The 24913-nt window shown below is 48.8% G+C and overlaps 1 protein-coding gene across 3 annotated transcripts; it reads right to left on the bottom strand.

The window, feature by feature from the left end:
- Window positions 1–12: 12 nt before the first annotated feature.
- Window positions 13–15477, bottom strand: PINK1 (PTEN induced kinase 1). Of its 3 annotated transcripts, none has more exons than XM_082615630.1 (8): window positions 15024–15477; window positions 10338–10619; window positions 8846–8946; window positions 5237–5419; window positions 3933–4096; window positions 2855–2982; window positions 2277–2513; window positions 13–1459 (listed from the first exon to the last, which is right to left on the bottom strand). In XM_082615630.1, the coding sequence occupies exons 1-8, from the start codon at window positions 15411–15413 to the stop codon at window positions 1202–1204; spliced, it is 1743 nt and encodes a 580-aa protein (XP_082471756.1). In that variant the 5' UTR covers window positions 15414–15477; the 3' UTR covers window positions 13–1201. The 3 variants fall into 3 exon arrangements, with proteins under 3 accessions (XP_082471756.1, XP_082471757.1, XP_082471758.1); XM_082615631.1 differs by having other exon boundaries at window positions 5237–5416; XM_082615632.1 differs by lacking the exon at window positions 5237–5419.
- Between the last annotated feature and the right edge of the window lie 9436 nt (window positions 15478–24913).

Genomic DNA, 24913 nt, shown 5'->3' with positions numbered 1-24913 from the left:
TAGAGCCAAGTATTCAGTTCCAGGCACATACATGTTCTGTAGTTGTAAATATGCATTTAATTTTTCACAATTCCTGTAAGAAATGCTAGTCAGAAGGGGAAAATCAGCAAGTTTAAAACACTGCACTGTTAATTCCCATTTCAGCAGTCATGTTAGCTCTGCTAGACTCAATTCAGTAGCTGGACGAGCTCCATGGCGATGCTTCCCTCAGAGCTGTTCCAGGACGCGTGACTGAAGTGCAGAGGCTCCCGCATCTCAGGCCTCACTTCAGCGTTTTTCACTCTGATACCTGCATACCCTGACTTGTGCGAACGTTTGCCTCAGTGCAGGTAACATGCAGACTCTAACGTGGAACGCAGGTCTAACCCGCCTCAGCTTGGCCTCACCTGCTCAGTCACTAACTAACTTTTCAGAGGTCTGTGAAGACAGGACACGAGCTTAAGGTGGGACTTTTTGGTCAGCAGCTTACACCCGAGTAGCCCCTCGCCTGGTACAGTGGGCTCATTCCTTTGGATCTGTACGCAGAGAGCTACTCACATTTTCAGCACTGATTGATACACAAAGGGGCCTAGTGATTAGCCAGTGTTTCTTTTTAGAGTTAGTTAGGGCCTCTGAATTCATCTAGATGAGGGGTTGGCAAACTTGGCCTATGGGTCAGTCTGGCCTGCTGCCTGTTTTTTGTAGGCCTGCAAGCTAAGAACAGTTTTTACGTTTAAGTGGTTGAAAACAATTGAGACTATTTAGTGACACGTGAAATCCAAATCTCAGTGTCCCTAAATGAAGCTTTATTGGGAAGCCGCCACACTGACTTGTTTACATATTTAAGGCTGCCTTTGCGCTGCAATGGCAGAGTTGAGTAGCTGCAACAGCCTGAGTACTGGCCCTCTACAGACAAACTTTGCCGACCTCTATCCAGACCAGTTTCTTCATTTTAGAGGTAAGAGAACTTCAGTCCACACAGGTTATATGATGCATCAAATTCACACTGCTTGAGCGAGTTAGTAGCTAGACTGTGAACTCAAGCTGTTCCTTCCACTTGCCAAACCCGAGGCCTTCTCTCTGGCTGACTGGCCCACCCTGCACCATCTTTTCTCCTGACTCCCACACCCCTCACCTAGGAGCCCCTCCCTCAGCACTCACAGACCATCACGACACATACGGGAAGTTCTTTTAGTAATTCATTCACCAGCTACATCAGCTGTCACAGGGCCGCCCTCCATGAGCAGAGGAGGAGGGCTGCCTGACTCAGCGCTTCATACTCCAGGTTGGCCAGAAATAACATCTTCATTTTTGTTTCCACACAGTTCTTCTCTGCAAGCCTGTTGGCCAGCAGAGTGGCAGCTGATTGTTGGAGAAGCCAGCCAATCATCTTGTCTGGTTTCAGGTCCTTCAGGGCTAGAGTACGTTCACCCCAGAGGCTTAAATGAAGCACGTTAGCAGCTACTCGGGCAGATGGCCTCTGTAACAGGAAGGGAAGCTGACGCTTAGAACACCTGTGTCAAAGTCTTCACCCACAGCCTGCTTTGTTAATGCATCCTCGTTGCAGGGCCTTCCCTTCTCTGGCCCTGAGCAAATTCTTCTCCACCCTTCTCTCTCCTACAATGCCCTGCACTCACCTGACACACACTCCCGGCTTTTCCATGGGTACAAATTGGTGGGGGGCGGGGAGCAGTGTGCATTGCTGGAAGAGCCTCCCCACCTTGGAAGGCCCAGGAGCCATGTCTGGAGTGAGGGGAGTTGTCACGACTTAATGATGGGCAGCAGCGAGCACCTACCGTGACCGTGACAGCCTGCTGCGCACGGTGAGGGGTGAGTGGTAGGACAGGAGTTTGAGCCCCGGTCTGTCCAGGCTGTTGGCACTAAACATGCCACCTCAACCGGACCTGCCACTCCAATCCAGATTTCAAGTATGTTAGCCTTTGTAGTAATTTCACAATGTCCAGATCTCTTAGGAGATGTCATCACATCTGATTAGATCTCAGCTGATTCTTTAAGCTACATCTTCATTAAACGTTTCTTGAAACTGCGTCTCTTTCCCTCTGAGTAACTTTAAGCAACTAAAACCAAGAGGAGTTGAACTGCTGGGATCCTGACTAATTTGGTGGCCAGCTCCCGTACTCCTATCTATACGCAAGTCTCCTATACCTGGCCTTCACCTTTGTAGACAGAGGAGCCGCCTGTCACTCTATAGTGCTTGCCCAACCCTGACCTTTACTCTGGAACACGAACCGAGGTTTCCATCCACACAATCCCTGTAAACCTGGGGATGGCCTCACCTTGCTGGCGTCTCGCTGGAGCAGCGACCTCACCAGCTGTCTCGCCTCCAGAGGCACCGACTCCGGCAATGCTGGCAGCTGAGCTTCTCGGTAACTGCGGCTTTCAAGGTGGGCCCTGCCCTGGCCGTAAAAGGGATTGGGGAGCCCGAAGATTTCGTAGGCGAGCGCTCCCACCGCCCAGGCATCAGCCTTGCTGTAGTCGATCACTGCCCGGGGGCCAGGGCAGGCTGTGGACACCTGCTCAGAAAGCAACCGGTGAGCAGTCATGCTGCTGGTACTTCTAAACTATTCATGCTCCTGCACGGCACCCAATTCACAGACTGATCTGAACTGTCCCAGGGAACCCAGAACCTGAGTGAACTGTAGCTCACATGCAGGAGAATCTGCTCAGCTCTGCTTTGGGCTGACAGAACTCACATCTCCTGGAACATCAGACAGATCCAGATTTAAGCAAAGAGGCAGGGAAGGGACTTCTGATACATCGTGGGTCAGAAAAGATGAAAGTGTTGAGTAAACAGTGAGGAAACCTGGTGGGAGAGGCTCTGCTGATGGCACCTGACACGCTCAGCAGGACTCACCTCAGGGGCCATCAGGCAGCCGTTTCCACCACGGTCCACATACCAACTGGTGAAAGGCAACTGCAGGCCGACGCGCTCATCAGCCAGGCAGCAGCCGAAGTCTGTGATCACCAACCAGGGGCAGCCGTCTGCAGACGGACAGGCAGAGGTGAGTGGCCGAGTCTCTCCCCACCAACCCCCCCGCCCTGAGGTCCTATGTTTCCACTAAAGCCACCCTCTGGATGTGGGTACGAGGGGCTCACAGGGACTCCATGTTGACCCAGGAGCACAGGCCAGCAAGGCCTGGACAGCTGCCCACTCGCCAGAGAGCTGAGCGGGGCCAGCCACACAAGTACAGATGTGCCTCTAGGAAATCAAGGTCCCCAAGCAAAGAACGGGATAAAATTTGGCCCAATCTAAATAATCTAGTAATTAGCGCTCTCCCAAGATCAAAGGAGCAGCTCTTGTTTTACTAATCAGGTGGTACTGGCTCAAACGATCGCCAAGAGTCTTTGAACTTGAAACCTCAAATCCAAACCTAAAAAATAGGTGCATTATGAATTAGTTATTTGTAAAAGGATTCATATAGACATCCTTTAAAGTCAGTTCCTCTAGAATTGCATATTTAATTATCTCAAATCTTCTAGTTCAAAATTGACCAGCGGTGTGACTCTCTTACAGAATCGCCAGGCAAGTGGCCATCCAGCTTCACTTGAGTGCTTCCAATGACGGGGAGCTCACTGCCAGGGGCAGCTGGGCTGACATTCAAGCAGTGCTCACTGTTTGAAAATTCTTTCTTATATTAAGCTAAAGTCTACCTGTCTTTCACTTTATTCAAGAAAATGTCCACCACTGAGGTTTCTGTTCTGTAAGCGGACAACCAAAAGGAATCTGGGAACCGTTAGCCACCATTCCACGGGTCCTACACAGGGAACAAAACCCTCCATCTTGAAGGAGGGAGTGCTCATCTCTTGTGTACAGAGCTAAGACATAACAACTTAGAACATAAAAATCAAAAAAGACCCAAAGGCTCCTAAATGTCCCCAGACCTAAAGTCCAGTGTGCCCTGGACCGCCTGGAGGTGCAGCGGGGCACCTACCTGCGTCTGGCTCCACGAGGACGTTGTCGGATTTCAGGTCTCTGTGTGCGACGCCCTGCTGCACCAGGTGAGCCACCCCTTCCAGGAGCTGCAGAGTCATCACGGTGGCCAGGCGGGGGCTCGGGCTGTTCCCACGAAGGTACTGGCGCAGGGTACAGGAGTAGCTGGCAGAGAGGGCGACAGGGCCTCAGCTACTGTGCACCAAGGATCCCAAGCAGCTTGCTTCCTATTATTCTGATGGCCTTTCCTCTTTTTTAATTTTATTTATCTTTTATTTATTTTTGGTTGTGTTTGTGTTGGATCTTTGTTGCTGCACACGGGCTTTCTCTACTTGCGGCGAGCGGGGGCTACTCTTCATTGCAGTGCGCGGGCTTCTCATTGTGGTGGCCTCTCTTGCTGCAGAGCACAGGCTCTAGGTGCGCGGGCTTCAGCAGTTGTGGCTCGCAGGCTCTAGAGTGTAGGCTCGGTAGTTGTGGCTCGCGGGCTCTAAAGCTCAGGCTCGGCAGCTGTGGCACACGGGCTTAGTTGCTCCGTGGCACGTGGGATCTTCCCGGACCAGGGTTCGAACCCATGTCCCCTGCATTGGCAGGCAGACTCTTAACCACTGCGCCACCAGGGGAGCCCCTCCTCTTCTTCCTGAACTTTTTGATTTCTTTTTTCCCCAAGTATCCTTTCTGTTCCCACCCACCATCTTGAAATTAGGAAGTAAGAGCTGGGGCCTCACATATTAAAAGTAACAGTACAGATGCTTGTTTCCTTTAAAACCCATATGGCAATGCCAGGGGTGCAGGGACGGAGGAAGGAGAACAGTTTATGTTAAGAAACCAGGTGATGGGCTTCCGTGGTGGCGCAGTGGTTGAGAGTCCGCCTGCCGATGCAGGGGACGCGGGTTCGTGCTCCGGTCCGGGAAGATCCCACATGCCGTGGAGCGGCTGGGCCCGTGAGCCATGGCCGCTGGGCCTGCACGTCCGGAGCCTGTGCTCCGCAGCGGGAGAGGCCACAACAGTGGGAGGCCCGCGTACCGCAAAAAAAAAAAAAAAAAAAAAAAAAAAAAAAAAGAAACCAGGTGAGGTGAGCACAGAGGGGGCAACAGCCGAAGGCACTAACAGCACGAGGGGAAAAGTATATTCTGACTCAACACGTGTTTCTGTTTTCATGAAAAGTTGTCCTAAAGGGAAACTGCTCCACAGGGCAGACATACGCCCTCAGCCTGGCCTCCCAGACGGCGGGGATCCCTCTTCCCTGCAACCCCGGGATCCAGGCACACTGCTCACTACAGGTCCTGCCACACCGCTGCCACTTACTTCTTCATGACGAGGAAGAGTGTCCGCCCGTGGCCCAGGCCTTCGGGGTGAAGGCGCGGGGGCAGCACGTCAGGGTAGTCGAGCAGGGCCCCTGGCAGCAGCGGCACAGACGACGTGAAGGCGCGGAAGACGCGGATGACGTTGGGGTGTGCGGCCAGCTGCTTGGGACCCCCGTTGGATCTTCTTTTTCAGCCAAGTGGGACAAACATGAGGCCAGTAGCAGATATGACACTTGGAAATATAACAGTCTAAGGCCACATTCAATACTGACATGCATTTATGCGCCCAGCTCCTCGTATGAACTCTGCCCCAGGTGCAGAGCCTGGTTTTGGAAGGAAAACCCACAATGACTCATTGCATTCAGTGACTCCACCAGTCCGTCCACTGTCCATCCATCCCAGGTGGCAGAACACAGTGGAGGAGACCCTGGAATCAGACGGCCTGGGATCGAATCCCACCCCTGCCACTCCAAGTCCTTGGCCAAGCTGCTTAACTTCTCTGGGCTCAAATGCAAAAGGGGGATAAGGTGGTAACATACCTCATGCAGTTGTTAATGCTTGTAAAGGACCTAGAATCTCCTCGATTCCAAGTTCTAGCGTAACACTTGGCAGGGAGTCTGAGCCCAGTAAACCTCTGAGTGAATGGACACACATGCAGTTCATGGTAGACATGTCACCTGCTGCCATGCGCACACCTGCCGCTCAGACACAGTGGCCACGTTCGGGATTGCATGACCAGGGCTGCAAAACCACCTGCTGTGTACCGGCCCTGCCCCCGGCTCAGAGCTGCTGGGACTCAGGGTGAGCACCTACCCCAAGGGCAGCGAGCCTGCAGTCATGTCTGAGGCCCAGTGGCTGGCAGGAAAAGGGGAGAGTCTGTCTCTCTGTGGAGTGAGTGAGTGAAGAAACGTGGCAGTAACTGGGCGTCGGCAATGGGGCTGAGGGTGGAAGGATGATGTCACAGAGCAGGACCCTCCGGGGCCTCCCCGTGTCCTCTGCTCTAGCTCCTCTCCGAAGTGCCTGGATAACAGTATCTGATGCACATTCCTGAGCTGTTTTACAGACGTGACAACCTCCCACCCAGTGGAAGACCTAACTACTTGATGACCACGGGCTCATGGCCCCCAGGCCTACTGGGGCCTAAGGATTGATAGTTAACCCCTGTGACACCGCCCTGTCACCTCACCATTAACCAGAGAACTGTGCACGAGCCAAGCACATACCCTGTGACCCCCTCCCCTCACCTGGCCTTTAAAAACGCTTTGCTGAAACCCCTGCGGGAGTTCGGGGGTTTTGGGGGCATGAGCCATCCTTCTTGCATGGCCCTGCAATAAATCTTTCTCTGCTCCAAACTCCAATGTTTCAGTATTGTTTGCCCTCACTGTGCTTTGGGCACATGAACTTGAGGCCTGAGGGAAGCCAGAGGTGTAGCCATGGGTAGGAAATAAGGACGCTGGGTGGCAGAGGAGGAGGATGGAGCAAAGCCCAGAGACGTCAGGACAACACAGAGAGGTCAACACATGCCCTGTCTTCAGAGCTGCCTCAGTTCCGAGCTTTGAAGCCAGTCCACCATGTGGCCTTGTACAGCTCCTCTGGACTCCACCCAGATGGGCCCCCGTCCTAGGCGATCAAAGGAATCGAAGCACTGTTCCTAGCCTGCGGCCATTAGGGGCAGTGGGAGAATCACGATCACAGCACAAGGCTGTCAGTGCCACAGTGGGGAAAGCGCTGCCTGGTTGTCACGAGAGCCCAGAGGAAGCATGTGGCTGTGCTGGGGAGGCGTGTGTGTATGTGTGTGTAGAACTGGAGCAGGACCAGAGTGTGTGTGTGTGTGTGTGTATAGAACCAGAGCAGGACCGGAGTGTATCTGTGTGTGTGTGTGTGTGTGTGTGTGTGTGCGTGCGTGTATGTGTAGAACTGGAGCAGGACCGGTGTGTGTGTGTGTGTGTGTGTGTGTGTATGTGTAGAACTGGAGCAGGACTGGAGTGTGTGTGAGTGTGTGTGTATGTGTACAGAACTGGAGCAGGACCGGAGTGAGTGAGTGTGTGTGTGTGTGTGTGTGTGTGTGTGTAACTGGAGCAGCACCGGAGGCTGTGGTGGGGGTCTAACTGCACACACAAGAGGCCTGTGTGCATCTGGTGAGGGCATATGGGTTCACCACGGTGGAGCATAGGGTGTAAACGGGAGAAGATAAGAAATCAGGTGGGAGAAGCAGCCCCAGGAGCAGATCACAAGGGCTGAGTCTGAGGTCCCTGGATGAGCAAGGCTAGGAAGAAATCCACCCAGTGCTCTCAGGGTCTTGGAGTCTTTCTCCTGAGACAGAGTTGATGTCATCAATACTTTAGGTAACAGACTTTCTGCCATATTCACCTAATCATTCCGCAGACATTCACTGAGCTGTTCGGTGTACACAGTAAACAAACATAAAAGCCCTGCCCTCAGAGAGCTTACAGTGCAGCCACAGAGACGATGAATAAATAGACAAAGACATCTACGATTTAAGGACAGATGGAGATAAATGCTGTGAAAAAACTAAAGTGGGTAGAAGACTGGAGAGTGACAGGTCTGCATGGCAGCACCATGTCAGCTGGCTGAGCTTCCACCACAAAAGGAAGCACCAGAGGATAAAGTTAGACCAAAGGAATCAGCTGACACCCAGCTTTCCCTACAAAGGAATCCAGAGAAGAGGAGGACAGGGCTAAGCCCACCAAGCAGCTACTTCCCTAGGCCTGCACCGACCCTCAGTCACACTAGAGCCTTCCAAGCCCTGGAAGGGGTCTTCCATGTATGTTTCCTTAAGTCCCCATTTCCACCTTCCTGCTTTTGATCTACAGACCAACCCTCTAGTAAGTCACCAAAGACACAGTGGGCCACCTCTTCCTGGGGGTCTACAAATACTAAAAGGAGCACAGCATCTCCTCTGGCACAAGTATTATCTTTTACAACCTGTGGGTTTGCAAAGCCAAGGTGAGCTTAGGCTGCCATCCAGACTCTCCCCTCTGTGGAGGGAGCCTCTTTTCCTACTTCTTTGCCTAGCTAATGACTATCCATCTTCCAAGAGGCAGAACAAACTGTCCCTTCAAGAGGCCTTTCTGAATGGCCCTGAACCCCTGCAACGCACACACCTCTGGGCTCCCTGAGCACCTGAGCGCACGCTATTCTAGCACTTCCCACGCTAGACTCTGCTCCCGACTTCTCAGGCTCCTCTGTCACACGGAGAACAGGCCATTAAAAAAAAAATCTCTTGGCACTATCGGGTCACGGCAGCTATTCGTGAAGTGAGTGTTGCCTCCGCTGGGGACAGAGTTCGATTTGTTTCTACCTGGGCATGACTTAGGCATCAGAAACCAGATCCATTTTCCATCGCTCTGAATTGGGCAGCTGTGGATGGCCTGCTCTCCCTACTCCAGCGTGAGTCAGCCCCCTGCATCTTCCACCACGGTCAGACTGTCTACAGTCTTTCCCAATTATCCACCAACTGAAAATCCATCACTGACTACATCATTCAGTGAGAATTTACTGTCTACTGTGTGTCGTGTCAGACACTGTGCCGAGTGGTGAGGGCACAGGTGGGGATTCTGCTCTGTGTGGTGGGCAGATGGGTGCTTACCTGTGAACAACCGCTCCATACTCCCCGGCCAAGGCCACCCGACTGGCTGGGACGAGCTCCTGGATCATTGTGCTAAAGATGGCTTCGCTGGATGAGCCCGCCTGGAACACAGCCGTAACAAATCCAGGGTTACACAGGCCCAAGCAAGTCCAGGCCCTCCTTATAATCTGGACCAGGACAGCTACTGCCTAGAATTGGCTTTGACCTTCAAGCTAAGATAACCTCTCTGAAGTGGGAAGCCAAGCTGAGTTTCTCCTGGGAGAGAGAGGGCAGAGGTGCCATCCATGCCAACCCAGAGGACGCCTCCCACACCTCACACTCTTTGACAGCTCAGGTGCCCACGGCAGGAGGAGATGTCAAGATGATCAAGGCAGGGACACTTCTTCCTGCCATAGATGCCTCCGGTCACCACCAGGCTCAAACCTGACCACCGAGCACTAACGCTCACCCTTGCAGGCTCCCTTCAGCAGACAGGCCCAGCCCGACAAGCCCCCGCTGGATAAACTCGTGCCGAATCACAGAACAGCCCTCTTCATCACCCAATAAAAAACAAAAAACAAGGAAAAGCATTTTATTTTCCTCATTTCATTACGAACAGCTCTCAGGACTTGTGAAACCTGTCAAGAATAGTTTAAGAATCAAGTCTTTTAGCTTCTGTGAATGCATTTGCTGTCGTGCCCCAACCAGTGGGAGTTTTGATACTAAGACTGGATGTTTCCTAGGTCGAGGATTTGGCTACTTGCTATTAGCCCAGCGTGGAAGTATATAGTCTAATAACCTCCATTCCCCAGATAGAAACCTGAACCTGCATCCTTCAGTGTCCAGCGTGAGCTGTGTGCCTGTGTCCCACCTTAGCCTTGGAAAGATGCTCTGGGCAGGAGGAAACACATCAGGTCTTCATGAATTTCCTAACCTCTCCCCCCCCCCCTGCCATGTAATGGCATAAATTACTCTAAATGGACAGAAGTCTTTGTTTTCAGGTGGGAAAAATACTCAATTTCCCAAAGTCTTGAGTTCTACAAGAGTTGAGAGCAGGGAGGCGAGAAGCCAGCCTTGGGTCTGCAGGGGCGGCGGGAGGTGTGCCGCCCCTTGTGCCCAGCGTGGCAGGTCAGGGAGAGAGAGGCCGGTGCAGACTGCAGCCCTGAAATTAACTGATTGGCCTGGACGCTTTAGGCACTTGCTACTCAGTGTGGCTCACGGCCCAGCAGCGTGGGCATTGCCTGGGGGCTCCTTAGTAGGAGGGGGGAGTCTCAGGCTCCACCCCCCAGCAGCTGCCCACAATCTGCCTTCTAACCTGACCCCAGGCAATGCATGGACATATTACAGTCTGAGACATGCTGCTTCAGACTCTTGTGCAAGAGCGTGAGGCACCTGTACTATGGAGAATCTGTGTTGTTTCCTATTTACTGCCTGGGACAAAGTGCCGTGAGGTTCCCACAAGATGGGCATTTTGAGAAACGCCGACTTTAGAGATGGAAGGCCCCACTCTTACCGAGATGTTCCACATCATCTTGATGGCCAAGGGAAAGGCAGGGGCCAGGGGGGCTTGCTCCTCTTCTCGTGGAATGATGTCTGGGCCTCTCCCTGGAGGAAGCCCGATACTCCCTGCCACCGGCTGGTTCTGGGACAACACAGGCATGGTGGCCTCATAGACAGCGGCACTGCAGCCCTTGCCAATGGACTTCCCGATCAGATACTCCTCCAGCCGGAAACCCTGCCGGCGTCTAGCGTCCAGTGGGTCGGGGAGCAGCTTGTTTTTCTGGGTGAAAACTGCCTGTGAAGAAAAAAAGCAGGTGCCGTGAGCCCGGGAGCCCAGTAAGGCCTCAGTGAAGGGATGGGGAGGTACAGTGAGGCGAGCTCTTCACTGACAAGACCAAGAGCCAATAAAAACACAACCAAGTTGGGTTTCACTGCTCGTCCTGGGCTCAGGCCATCCTGCTTTCTCTCTCTCATTACTCAGAATAATTCTTCGTAAAGTGTCACTTCATTGCAGTCACCGAGACAGCCCAACACAGAACATCATGAATTAGTTAAGAGGTCAGAACTCTCAAATTCTGCAGCTGGCACATCACTCCTTTGCTGCCTGTCAAGCTCCCAGCACAAGCTTGGAGGTTTCTGATTGTGGAGACGGCTCCTTCTGCAAAGACCTCGGCAGGCAGGTATTGGATGGTTACCAAGAACTGTGTACGGGCAGAAGCATGTGGTCAGCAGCCCGCCCCCCCCCACCTGTGAATGACCTCAGGCTGCTTTTGCAGGCCAGGGAGTAAAATCAGGGGGCTCCCTGGAGCCGAGTCATCAGGTCCTGTTGTTGGGCTGCAGCCCACAGGCCTGCAAGCCTTGTATCTGCCCAGCCTTGAGACGACTGAAGAAAGAGCCTGGAGACAGTGACAAGGACATCAATGGTTTATTGGACGGGGCATCTTACACGTCTGCAGCATAAGGTCCTGGAGCAACATCCCAACGTGTGTGGCAGACAGCAGGCAGGACACGCCAGCAATCTTCACTAATCTTCACTAGTCAGGGGAGAAGAAGGCTACCCTTTATAGGGAAATTGTTATCAGGTTGGCTCATCAGTTACCAGGGAAACCAGCGGCTGGGGCACGTCCCTCACAGCCCCTCAGGTTAATGACCATCACGAGGGCAGATGTTTCCCTTTAATAAACTAGCAGGTGGAGCTGTTTTGGCCTAAGGCTTAGAACAACCACTAGCTGGGGCAGGGGGCAAGCACCTTCCTGTGAGTAGGATGTAAGTGAAGCAGGGACTGGTCCAGCAGGGGATGCACAGAGAGCAAGAGGACGGCCATCTTGAGTGGCCTGACCATACATCTGTCTTCCTGTCTCTACCTCTTAGGAATCTGGTGGGCCATTCTGATTGCAGAAAGGAAACAAGAATACAAGAGTTCTGATGGACATAGATGGAAACGCAGGTGCTGTGGGGATGCACTGGGATCGAGGCTATTACCCCCAAATCGGGGTTCTTGCCTACTCCAGGCAGGTGACATCATTTCTGCAGTCACCCAGACTCTGCCTTCGCCCTCAAATCCCGTCTGATCTCCTGACCCCTCCCTCTTCACGGTTAGTCACTCAGCTCCAGACTCTCCCACTCACGTCCTCCCTTCACCTGCTTCTGAGCCGGATGAAACCACACTGCTTTCACGTGTCACTCATCAGGTTCAAGAACCTGACAGGTTATTCAGTACCTTGTCCTGGTACTTCCTACGTGGGAAAACTGTTCTGCAGGCTGGTCTGCACTGTCCATACTGGTCTCTCACATGCCTCTCCCTGAACCTTTGCTCAAACTATTCCCCTCCCCCGCCCCCTATTTCTATTGTCTTCACTCTACCTGCTCATCCTTACTCATCCATCAAGTCCCAACTCAAGCTCCTGCTTCCCCTATAACCAGTCCTGACAACCCAGCCCACAGCAACCTTTCCTTCTGGAGGGTTCCTAAAGCACTGAGAACCTATGAGCTAATACACCTCGTATGATAACTTCTAATGTTTTTAAAAAACGAAAGTCTGTCTTGCCTTGCCAACTAGTTTCTAAACTCTGTGGAGTGGAAGCAATATCTTGCAGAGTAATCCTTTAGCAACCATGGTTTTGAGAATGAGATACATGTTTTAAAACCTTTTATAGACTCACAAGAAGCAGAAAAAAAAAATAAAGTACAAAATGTCCTGTGTACCCTTCACCCAGTTTCCCACAAGTGACATCTTATAAAAAGCATTAATACAAAGCCCAGGAAAGTGACAACGTACACTACTGTTAACTAGACTACAGACCTTACTCAGTTTTCACTTTTTCTTTTTTGGCCGCGCGCAAGCCGGTTCTTAGTTCCCCAACTAGGGATGGAACACGTGCCCTCTGCAGTGGATGTGCGGAGTCTTAACCACTGGATCACCAGGGAAGTCCCTCACCATCTTTTCTGACCTGCATTCTTTCGTGTGCGCACGTGTAACTCTATGCAATTTTATCCCCCGTACAGATACACGCAATCACCACAATCAAGACAGCATTCCGTCGCCACAGAAGAACTCCTCTGTGCCACCTCTGTGTATTTGGGCCACCCCCACCCATCCCAGTCCCCTGGCAACCAGTGATCTGTTCTCCATCTCCACAGTTCTGTCATTTCAAGACTGTTATATAAATAGAATCGCACAGGATGTAACCTTTTGGAACTGACTTTTTTTCTCTAAGCATAATGCCCTTGAGGTTCATTTAGGTTGTTACCTATCGATGATTGACTCCTTGTTATTGCTTAGTATTCCACTGTATGGCTGTACCAGGGTTTGTTTAACAATTTACCTGTTGAAGGATTTTTTTTTTTTTTTTTTTTTTTTGCGGTACGCGGGCCTCTCACCATTGTGGCCTCTGCCATTGCGGAGCACAGGCTCCGGACGTGCAGGCTCAGCGGCCATGGCTCACGGGCCCAGCCACTCTGCGGCATGTGGGATCTTCCCGGACCGGGTCATGAACCCGCATCCCCTGCATCGGCAGGCGGACTCTCAACCCCTGCGCCACCAGGGAGGCCCTCACACTGTATTTTTAACTTGCATTTCACTAATGGCTAGTGATGTTCAACATCTTTTCACATGCTTATTTGGCATCTGTATCTCCTCTTGGTGAAATATATATTCATGTCTTTTGCCTATTTTATATAGGTTTTCTTCCCCCAAATGCTTTCCAAATGCATCTAAAGGCACTGGTCAGTGTTCTACCCCAGCATGACACCATACAGGATCTTAGCAGACCTGGTGCTTTTCTTTCAAAAGAAGTCAAATGCCCGAATTTTTAAATTAATTGGCAACTAATTAAAAATTTTAAGCCCCAGAAAGGTGAAGTGTGAGGAAAGGCCATGGAGGATGGTAAGCTTAGGGGGTCAAGCTCCTCAGTTTAAAAACAGCCTCCCTAATTTTAAGTAGGATTTGTCAAGTTGGCCGACCTTGGCTTCTGCCAGTTGAGCTGTAGCAAAAGACAAGTACAGAGGCTGGGGACTAGGTCAGGTGTTTCCTGTAGCCCCAAAGGGGACAGCGCAAACGTGAGACACTCTGGTGATGAGTAACACGAACTGGGCTGAAAACCAGGAAACATGGGAGACACTGCTTGGTTTTCAACCAGCTGTGTCCTTGGGCAAGTCACCCCACCTTCCACCACCTCAGCGCTAAGCTGTGAAATGCACGGGCTGTACTAACTCAGTGAGTGCTTCCAAACCCCAGGAAGAACGACCTCCCTGGAAGAGGAGGGAATCCTGCCAGCAGATGGCCTTCAGACTTGAACTCAACAATGGTTCTTCCTTGGGTGTCCAGCCTGCCCACCTACCCTGCAGATTTTGGACTTGCCAGCCTCCAGAACGGCAGAGCCAATTCCTTCAAATAAATCTCCCTTTTTATAAACACATCCTATTGGTTCTGTTTCTCTGAAGAAATACAGACTTTGGTTGAGCAGAAACAGAATTCTCTGAGCTATTTAAAACATTTAAAAAGCCTAAGAACCCCTGTGTCTCTAGTCACCTCTGATAACTCTATGCAGGTTAACTAAAACCCATTAGGTCTGCTGTTTTCTCCTGCTGTCCTTGCTTTTTACTGTGGCTTCAGTTATGTCACTAATTGACTAAACTGGATGCAGCCTGGCTGGCACAGTGGTTTAAGGGCACAGGCTCCGGAAAGTCAGACTTGGGGCACTGCCCTTTATTAGCTGTGTGACTTCAGCAAGTTACTTCACCTTTCACCTCTCTGAGTATATTTCCTCATCCATAAATTGTGGATGACAGCTACCTCAGGAATATAAGTGTTATTATGATTTAGTTGTCCTTAAATTTTAGAAAATTTATGGAAAGTCATTGGCCTCGCTGCAAGAGGAGCTATAATTAACATTATCTTTCAAAACATGCTGAGGAAGGGAAGACAGTAAAACAAAAGTGAGGTCCTGGCCGGGTATGACGAGATCAGTAACAAAGAAAATGAGCCTTAACCAATGACTGCCCAGAAATTCCAGCTCCGACAAGATAAATCTTGATCCAGGGCCCCAAATCAGTACATGCCTCCCAGCCCCGCCCCACCACACCCACACCTGGCCCCGCCCCTCACCCAACTCGAGACCCGCCCACGCGCTTAGCCCCGCCCCCCCAACCTGACTCCAGCCCGCCTCTGCTCCGGCCCCCGCCCGCAGCCAGAGCTCACCTGGATCTCCTCACAGGCCGAGGCCGCTCGCCGGCCCTCCGCTTGCTTCTCCTCGATGAGACCCAGACCCAGCCCGAAGGCCAGAAAGACGGCCCGGCCGCAAGGGCCCGCGCCGCCCCGGGGCCGCCCCACGAACTGCCTCTGGAGCCGCGCCGCCAGCCCGGCCACCGACTGGCGGAAGAAGCGGTAGCGGCCGGGGAGCCCGAGCCTGCGCGCCTCCGCGCCGGGTCCCGCGGCCTGGCCCGGGCGCTCCCCTCGACCCCAGCCCGCCGCGGGGCCCGGCCGCTCCGGTCGCCCCCAGCCGTAGGTCGGGCCAGGCTTGGCCGTGAAGCGCAGTAGCAGCGCTCGGCCCAGCTGCAGGCCCCGGCCCAGCGCTTGTCGCACCGCCATGGTTCCGCACCCAGGCCTCCCCGGAGCCGCAGGCGTCGGTGACGCCCGACAAAACAAACTTCGGGGGCGGTGCCTCTGCGCAGGCGCGGTCGCTAATGGGCGGGGCCGCCACTCTGGCGGTTTCCTGGCTGGGCGCGCGAGGGCGCTGGGCGCGCACTTGAGCGGCGGGTAGTTTCTTGGTTTTTGTACCCAGGGTCTAAGAGTAGCGTGTCAGGGTGGTCCTCAGTGTGAACATCGCTGGTTCTGGGCAAAATCGAATAATTAAGAAGGGAAACATTTATTATCATCCACCGTGCCAGACTCTTTACATTTGTTAATTTTCCCACCAATGAGATAGGAATGTCATTTTTATAGATACGAAAACAGGCATGGAGAGAGCAGTGAGGATCCCAGGTCGTATGTGTCAGAGCTGAGGTTAAAGTTCACGTTGCCCTGATTGTTGGGTCCTTGTCTCCCATTCCCCTAGGCTCCTCTCAACAAGCCCACGGTCCCTGCTCGCTTCTTAGGACCTCAAGAGAAATCGCACCCAAAAGCCACATTTTTCAGATTAGTGAACTGAGTCCCCGAGACGTGGAGCGACTTGCCCAATGTCAATGTCGCACAGCTTGTTAGTGGCAGAGCCCTGTTACCCAAAGCTGCTGTTAGAAATGACCGATAAAGGGATTCGAACTGATTTCTTTTTCCTTGCCTTTTTTAATTTTTTTATTTATTATTATTATTTTTTTAATTTATTTATTTATTTATTTATTTTTGGCTGTGTTGGATCTTCATTGCTGTGCGAAGGCTTTCTCCAGTTGTGACAAGCAGGGGCCACCCTTCTGTTGCGGTGCACAGGCCTCTCATTGCGTGGCTTCTCCTGTTGTGGAGCTCGGGCTCTAGGCGTGCAGGCTTCAGCAGTTGTGGCTCGTGGGCTCTAGAGCGCAGGCTCATTAGTTGTGGCACACGGGCCTAGTTGCTCCGCAGCATGTGGGATCCTCCCAGATGGGGGCTCGAACCCGTGTCCCCTGCATTGGCAGGCAGATTCGTAACCACTGTGCCACCAGGGAAGCCCTCCTTGCCTTTTTTTAAAATGGGAATTTTCAAACACACAACATTGGAATAGTATAGTGAATCCCATGTACCCATTACCCAGCTTCAACAATTCTCAACAACTGGCCGTTATTTTATTCATCTATGCATACCTTCCTATGCCCCATTCCCCCAACTTTAAAGCAAATCCCAGACATTGTATTGTAATGACTTTATTATTATAAATACCTAAATATCTATTGCTAAGTGATAACTCTTTTAAAGAAAACATAAATAATATTATTATCACCTCTGAAAATATTAACATTAGCTCCATAATATCATTTACTATCCAGTCAATATTCAGATTTCCCTGTTGTTTTGTCTTATTTTACAGTTATTCAAACTGGGATCCAGACAAGGTCTACATGATTTATTTGGTCAGTGGGCTATTCTTTAACAAGGGACTATGCCTTCCCCAGGCTAAGGAGGTATATTTTGTGGTGCTGCCATTTTAAAAACGTTGCTGTAATCATGGGTACCTCTATTCTCTTTACCCCTAAGGATAGTTGTGGGTAAGAGGCCCTGGAAGAGATGTAGAATATTTTTGTAGGTGTAGCCCTGTTAATCTGTGTGTGACAGGTGAGCTTCAGGGCAAGGAGACATTTGTCTGGCCTGAGACCCACCTCAGCATTGCTTGGGTAGAAAGGCACAGCCTAATCCATTTATTTTGGGGCTCATTTACAACGTTCAGCACAGCTCTGGTTCTGTGCTGTATAGTAAGTAGGGATAGTAGTAAATACGAATAAAAATAGGCAACTGCAAAAAGATCCATCTTTGAATTGAAACATATTGAAATATATATATATATATATATATATATATATATATATATATATATACATATAGTGGGGAGCTGGTAATTTTACTTTTTATTTTATGTATGCATTTACCTATAGAAATGCATATATAGTTTCCCCAAGAATGTTTATAGCAACACTATTCCATATAGTGTAAAACTAGAAACAACTCAAATGGCCATCAACAGTAGACTGGATAAATTGTGGTATATTCACCCAATGGAATGCTAAACAGCCATAAAAGTGTCTACAACTGTAGGCAACAACATAGATATATTTTATAAATATATTGATCAGTTAAAGAAGACAAACATAAAAAGCAATAAATACTATGTGATTCCATTTATATAAAGCTCAAAGGCCGACAAAATTAATCTACAGTGTTAGAGGCCAGGATAGTGGTTGCCCTTGGAAGGGTAGTTACTAGAAGGAGACTTGAAGAGGCTTTTGGAATGCTGGTGATGTTTTCTTTCCTAATCCGGGTATGTTCATGTCATGAAAATTCACCTAGGTGTACACTTTGATTTGTGCAATTTTCTGTGTGTAATATTTCCGTAAACATTTTACATAAAGCTTTTTAACGTAATGAAAGCATTTTTGAAAAATTCAGTCTATCTTGTCCCTCCCCCCTTCCCTCTTCCCACTAATAACCACTAGTTTGTTCTCTAAATCTGCAACTCTTGTTTCTTTCTTGTTATATTCACTAGTTTGTTTTATTTTTTTAGGTTCCACATATAAGTGATATCATACAGTATTTGTCTTTCTCTGTGTGACTTATTTCACTAAGCATCATACCCTCCAAGTCTATCCATGTTTGTGACTTATTTCACTAAGCATCATACCCTCCAAGTCCATCCATGTTGCTGAAAATGGCAACATTTCATTCTTTTTTTTCGGTAGAGTAGTATTCCATTGTATATACATACCACATATTCTTTATCCATTCATTTGTTGACAGACACTTAGGGGTAGGGGGTTAAGAGGTACAGACTATTATGTATAAAATAAATAAGCAAAAAGGGTATATTGTACAACACAGGGAATATAGACAATATTCTGTAATAACTATAAACTGAATATAACCTTTAAAAATTGTGACTCACTATGTTATATGTTATATAATATTGTACATCAACTATACTGCAATAAAAAATTTAAAAAATAGACACAAAAAAAGAAAAGGTGGAAGCAAATTTAAAAAATAAAATAAAATAAAGCATTTTGAGGGAATTCCCTGGCAGTCCAGCGGTTAGCACTCTGAGATTTCACTGCCGAGGGTCCGTATTCAATCCCTGGTTGGGTAACTAAGATCCCGCAAGCCTCACGGTGCGGCATGGCCAAAAAAAAAAAAATTCAGTCTAACTTATTCATGGTCGCAAATTTTTTTGAAAAATGAACTTAGTTTGAATAGTGTGATAAAGTTCACAGAATTTACTTAATTGTCTTTGCACTCAGTGGTTTCAAACAACAAATACATTTTAATAATGAGCTTTGTTGTATCATAGACCTTGAGTTGAACTTTGCTCTGCTGTAGCACACATCTCAGTCAGCCTTTCCCTGAATGAACAGAGGATGGGACTTTCCATTGTTTAAGGCCAGCCAACATTAGGGAGCATCTTTACTTTGATTCTTCTGATGATGGTGTGATAGAAAAGGTGGGACACCAAGACAGAGCAAGCAAAAGGCTTCACACTCCTTCCTTCCTGCTTAAATATGAAATTAAGGGACATGTAAACAGCAGCTGTTGCTGGAGGGATCTTCAATTATCTGAAGAGTTCTGGTCCCAGGCTTGCTTGGCCATGGTGTGGACCCCTGGCTGGAGACAGGTGGCCAACTGTTTCAGCAGTTTGTGTGTTCTGATCTCTCCTATGGGGAGAAATAGCAGGCCCCTTGTCATATGCAATCATATTTATTTGGGAGAGACATAAATAAATAAGTAGATGAATTTCCTTCCAATTTATTTATAGAGGCACATGGAAATCAGATATTATCTTTAATTTTTTGATCGATCTCAGAGAATTTTAAATTACAATTTTAAAATGTTCTGTTGAAATTGTCCTTTGGAGAAAGGTAAGGAAGAGAAGGTTGGAGAAACTTCACACTCCAGTGACCACAGGCTCAACCATGGGAACTTAGTCAGTTGGGGCAAAGGTCTCCTTTAAAGTTTAAATCTACCCATCTGCTGTGTGTCATTATCATTACAGCTCTTTAATGTTTACTGAGAAGGAACAAGAAGTTCTCTGAGATATTTAATATTTTAACGAAAAGGATTTTCTTTACTCTCCTAGGAATGTAACCTTTTACCATAAGGCTTGTAATGACTATGAAACTTGTAAGACATTCACTAAAGGGACATTGCATTGATGTTTTTGAGTTAAAGAGTGCAGTTGTTATTGGCCTTTGGGTTTGTTTCCCTAACCTGCAAATAAACCTGCTGAACCTGTGATGCTTAATCTACCCACGTGTAGAAATGAAATCTCCAGGCTCATATTAATTAACCGTACATTGTAGACAGTGCAGTTTCTTGTTCAACAGAGAGCACTGGACTCATTCATTTCTCCTTCTGTAGAAAAATCTAAGGTGCTTGTGACATGTCTAAACCAAGCACAGCGTGAAGCTCAATTCTTCAGCAGACCTCTGTATAGAAAGGGCAAGCAAAACAAAACAAAACAGAAAAAAAAAAAAACAAAAGAAAGGGCAAGCAAGTGGATTTCTACACAGAGAAGCTTCCAGCAGGGATCACAGGGTTCCTTCCATGTTCTCCCTTCTCAGGGTAGAGATACAGCCTTATTGTGTGGGCCCCAGGGGCTGCCTTTTGTAAGGATCACGGCCCTGATTCCACTGTTCTCATCTGTCCTCCTGAGAAGGAAGTCTTCCATGGTGGTACCATGTCTCAGGTCTCAGGGGAATCATCCTGAGTTTCTCCCATAATGGTATCCCACGCAGGTGAATTCAGGGATATGGCATATGCTTTTCTGCTAAAATATCTGTTTATACTGCAGATTTAATATTCTGTCTGGGAGTAGTCTCATTCATTCAGAGAATATTTATTAAACATCCAAGGCAACCTTTACTATGCTCAGCCACAAGAATTAGAGGAGAATGGAAGGGGTTGCTGGAGAGGCCACAGGATTCTTTTCTAGTATACACTCTGCTCTGTGGCATCCTGTGTCTTCATTGTACCCTCTTCCCTCCAGGCAGCAAGACTGTATGTATAGTTTTGATAAAGTGCATAATATTCCTAAGAGGCATCATTTAACCTTCCCCCAAAGGACATGAGGGCGAAAAAGGCTGATGCTAATATAAAAACGGAAAAAGACAAGACTTAAAAAAGAGAACTGTTGAGGGCTGTTTGACCTTCCCTCGTGGACGATGTCCTTTGGCACCATTTCAATGCTCTTTGTCTCCTCCTGGCATGAGACAGACACGTTTTCCCAGGGCAGCAGCATCCTTTATCCACAGACCATTTCAGAAATGTTATCTGTAAATTGCCAGCAGAGGTGGAAGGGGTTTTTGCTAAAACTGTTGACAGAGCAAAGCTGCTGCCAGATTAAAATCCAGCTACTTGGATCTCCTGAGCTGTAGTTTTTAGAGGTTAGAATCCGACAATGGTGGGCAGAGAGTGAGATTTCATTGGGAAGAAGTGTCTCTGTTTTGCCTGGGCAAGATGGATGCAAATGTGGTGGCGATGGATTGTGGAAGTGTGGTGTTGTTGAGACATTCAGACAGTCTGTGGTTTATGCAGTCCGATAAGTTTGCTGCCTTTGCGGTGATTATTCAAAGTACAAATATGGCTATGTCCCCTGCTGCTTAAAATCCTTCGCAGGCTCTTTGCCCTTGCCCATTGCTCTCAGGATCAAGCCTAAGCTCCTTAGCTTGGCAGAGAAGGTGCTTCACTCTTTGGCCCTAGCATCTTTCTTGCTGTGCCCCTTCCCTGCCCTTTGTGGTCCAGCAATACCGAATTACTTGCAGTTGTCCCAAGCATCATGCTGATCCCTCTGTCTTAATTTACCTCTTTGAAAGAATCCCCATTCATACTTGAGGTCACCTCCTCCAGGAAGCCTTCTTTGACCTTTTCTAGACTGGGCTAGATGCCCCTTCTCTGTCTCCCCTTCTAAACAGTCAGTTCTGTAAGGACAGGGATTGTGATTTTTAAACCTTAGATCCCCTAGCACCCAGCATGGGGCCTGCTGGATCTCCAGCCCTCCCAAGGGGGTGGAGAGAGGAAGGGGCTGGGCTATCTTTCAAACTCGCAATCACATGACTCACTCCACCTTCTCAGGGGTGAGCCAGAGGAGAAACCAGAGGGAAACAACAGGAATGTCAAATAGCTCACTCCCTGCCCCCAACAGAATCAACTGCTGCATTTGCTCTCTAGAATTTACACTACACTATTGCTAAATGAACCTCCTTTCTACAAGCTTCTTTCTTTTATTCTTTCTGGGTTTTTTTAAATTAAAAAGTCATTTAGGGCTTCCCTGGTGGCGCAGTGGTTGAGAGTCCACCTGCCGATGCAGGGGACACGGGTTTGTGCCCCAGTCCAGGAAGATCCTACATGCCACGAAGCGGCTGGGCCCATGAGCCGTGGCCGCTGAGCCTGCGCGCCCGGAGCCCTGTGCTCCACAACGGGAGAGGCCCGCGGACCGCAAAAAAAAAAAAAAAAAAAAAAAAAGTCTTTAAATAAAAGTAATATGCATCCTTGGATTAAAAAAACACTAACAGTATGTAGAGATGGGCTCATCATGAAAAGCAAATGGTCTCCTGTTCCAACTCCCTCTAAGCCCAGAGGCATGCTATTTTACTCCTTTGGCTATTTCTTCTATGATTTCCTTCAGTTCTCTACTATCTCCTGATTTGGCAGACTGAGCTATTTAAGGCACAAAGCTGACCATGTCACCCCACCCCACCCCGTCTGAAACTGTTAGCTGCCCTTTGGAATTAGGTCAACTCCTTAACAGGGCCAACCAGGCCTGCTTCTTCTGGTCCTCCTGCCGCCCTTACCCACTTTTCTGTTTTCTTCTTTTTTCCTGTCTATGTACATTTTCAATTTTTACATCTTTAGAGTAACACCCCCCCGCCCCCGCCAACCACGGCTTTGTGGAATCCCCTCCCCTTGACTGTGGGCTGGACTTTAGTGACTTCTTCTAAGGAATAGAATTTGGCAAAAGTGATGGGATATCACCTTCATGGTTAGGTTACCAAAAGACTCTGGTAACTGTCTTGCTCCCTCTTTTGCTCTCTTGCTTGCTTCTTCTGAGGGAAGCCAGCTGCTGTGTTGTAAACTGCCCTGTAGAGAGGTCCAAGTGACAAGGAACTAAATGGTAACAGCAACAGCCCATAGGAATCCTGCCAACAACCACACCTGTGAGCTCTGAAGTGGATCCTTCCCCAGTCAAGCCTTTGGATGAGCCTGCAGCCCCAGCTGACACCTTAACTACAGCCTTGTATGAAACCTTGAGATGACCTAGATTAGCCCAGAGTTCTGACCTGCAGGAACTGTGTGATAATAAATTTTTGTTGTCCCAAGCTGCTAAATTTTGGCATAATTTGTTACACAGCAATAGGTAACTAACACAATCATTATGCCTTTTTTTTTTCCTGTTCAGTCATAGAACAGGAAACAGGTTTTTAATTTCCCCTCGCTTAACTTCCCCTTCCTATATCCCCTCAAAAACTATTAACAGACTAGTTGTTCCTTCCACGCCTGTTTCTGTGCTCATATAATTGTATAAAAAATACTGTGTGTGCATGAGACTTATTAGGCCATTCCATTATTTATTCTTTTTTTTTCTTTTCTTTTTTTTTTTTGGTAGGCGGGCCTCTCACTGTTGTGGCCTCTCCCATTGCGGAGCACAGGCTCCGGGCGCGCAGGCTCAGCGGCCATGGCTCACGGGCCCAGCCGCTCTGCGGCATGTGGGATCTTCCCGGACCGGGGCACGAACCCGTGTCCCCTGCATCAGCAGGTGGACTCTCAACCACTGCGCCACCAGGGAAGCCCCCATTATTTATTCTTGAACAGCATTTTCTGGCTTCATTTCTGACACAGGCACCCAAAGTACCCCTGGCATCCATCAATCATAGTTGTGCCCTCCTCCCTCCCAAAAGGAAATCCTAAAGAATCTTGTAGTTTACATAAGCAATTAGCAGCAGCTGGCAAGAGCCACAGAAATATACATGCTTCTATTGGAATATGTCCATGGGAATCTGGGACTCAACTTTAGGGTCCTAAAAAACACAGACAGCCCTGAACAATAGAGCACGTGCTGCTCTGAAATCACAGCCCTCAGAACGGCGGGACTGCAAAATGAAAGTGCTTTTATTTTAAACAAACATCCCAGCTTCTCTGCAGCCAAATGAGTGTCATTCTTCCAAGAGGGCATTGTTCAAATAATTTCTGGAATCCTTCTCTGCAAATTGCCTTCCCCAGTCTGTCTCCATGAAGTATAAGAACACTGGGCTTCGTCCTCCAGACAGTCCTCATTCTTTGACCCTCACCAAACCGCATTCTCTAATGGGCTGACCCTTCTTGTGCCCTGGCTGAAATATCCCCTCCTCAGGGCTGCTCTGCCCATTCTCAGGCAAGCTCCACTCCTCCTGTGACTTGCCCCTGGAGCACCTTCTTCCACTTGGGTGACCCTTGTCATGAAGTACTAGAATCATTTAGATGTCATTTGCCACAGGTAGACAGAACCCTGTGAGGGCAGGGATTTTATGTCTTATTTACTATTGTATCCCCAGGGTCAGGTCCCAGCCCTGCAACACAGTAGGCACTCAATAAACAATTGCTAAATGAATGTAAAAGCCTGTTTGCAAAAATCAAATCCATCATCAAAGGACCCTTAATAAAAGGAACAGCTGGCATGTATCAAGAGCTTACTGAGGACCCAGCACTGGGCTCTCAATAGGGCATTAATTCCTTTGATCCACACGACAATGCTGTACGCTGGGAACTGTCATCCCTGATTTACAGATGAGGAAATTGAGACTCAGAGCAATGAAATCGCTTGCCCAAAGCCACACAGTTTGGAGGCTGTTCAACTCTGAAGTTCAAACTTTTAACCATTGTGCTATACCATTTTTTTCTTGTTAAATAGAAAAAAAAATGTTGTGGAAATTTAAAAAATACAGACATGTACAAAGGAAAAAAAACACTAATCTAGACGCCCATCAAGCAGAAGTTTAACTGATGTTAACATCTTGGCCTATTTTCTTTCACCTTCCTTTTTTCTTTTTCTTTCTCCACTCTTCTTTATTGACAGCATTCAGAAGAGTGTGCTGGAGGCCGCAGCAGCCATTTCTAAAGAAAGGCAGGGTGGAGTTTTGCATCATGCAGCAATGTTGGAAATACTTTCCTGTATTTCCTGGTTACTGCTCCCAGGATGGCAGCAGGTAGGTCTGGGTATGTAATGGAAAAGCCAGCCTTACTGGACAGTAACCCCTGCAGATGCTCTGATCTCAGTAGAAAGGACTCCCAGGGAAGGGGTGAATTACCTGTCCACTTCCTGTGCCCCCAGCAACTTGCTTGCCTGGGAAAGAGCAAATCTACACCCTATTCGTACCCCAGCCACCAAAGCTCACCCCAAGGCCAACTCCTCCAGGGAGGACACCCAGAGCTGTCAGCCCCCTTTACAG

The sequence above is a fragment of the Mesoplodon mirus genome (assembly GCF_964341445.2).
Source record: "Mesoplodon mirus genome assembly, chromosome: 3".
NCBI lineage: Eukaryota > Metazoa > Chordata > Mammalia > Artiodactyla > Ziphiidae > Mesoplodon > Mesoplodon mirus.
Note: the sequence above shows the minus strand (reverse complement) of the source record. Positions and strands in the feature narration are given on the sequence as shown.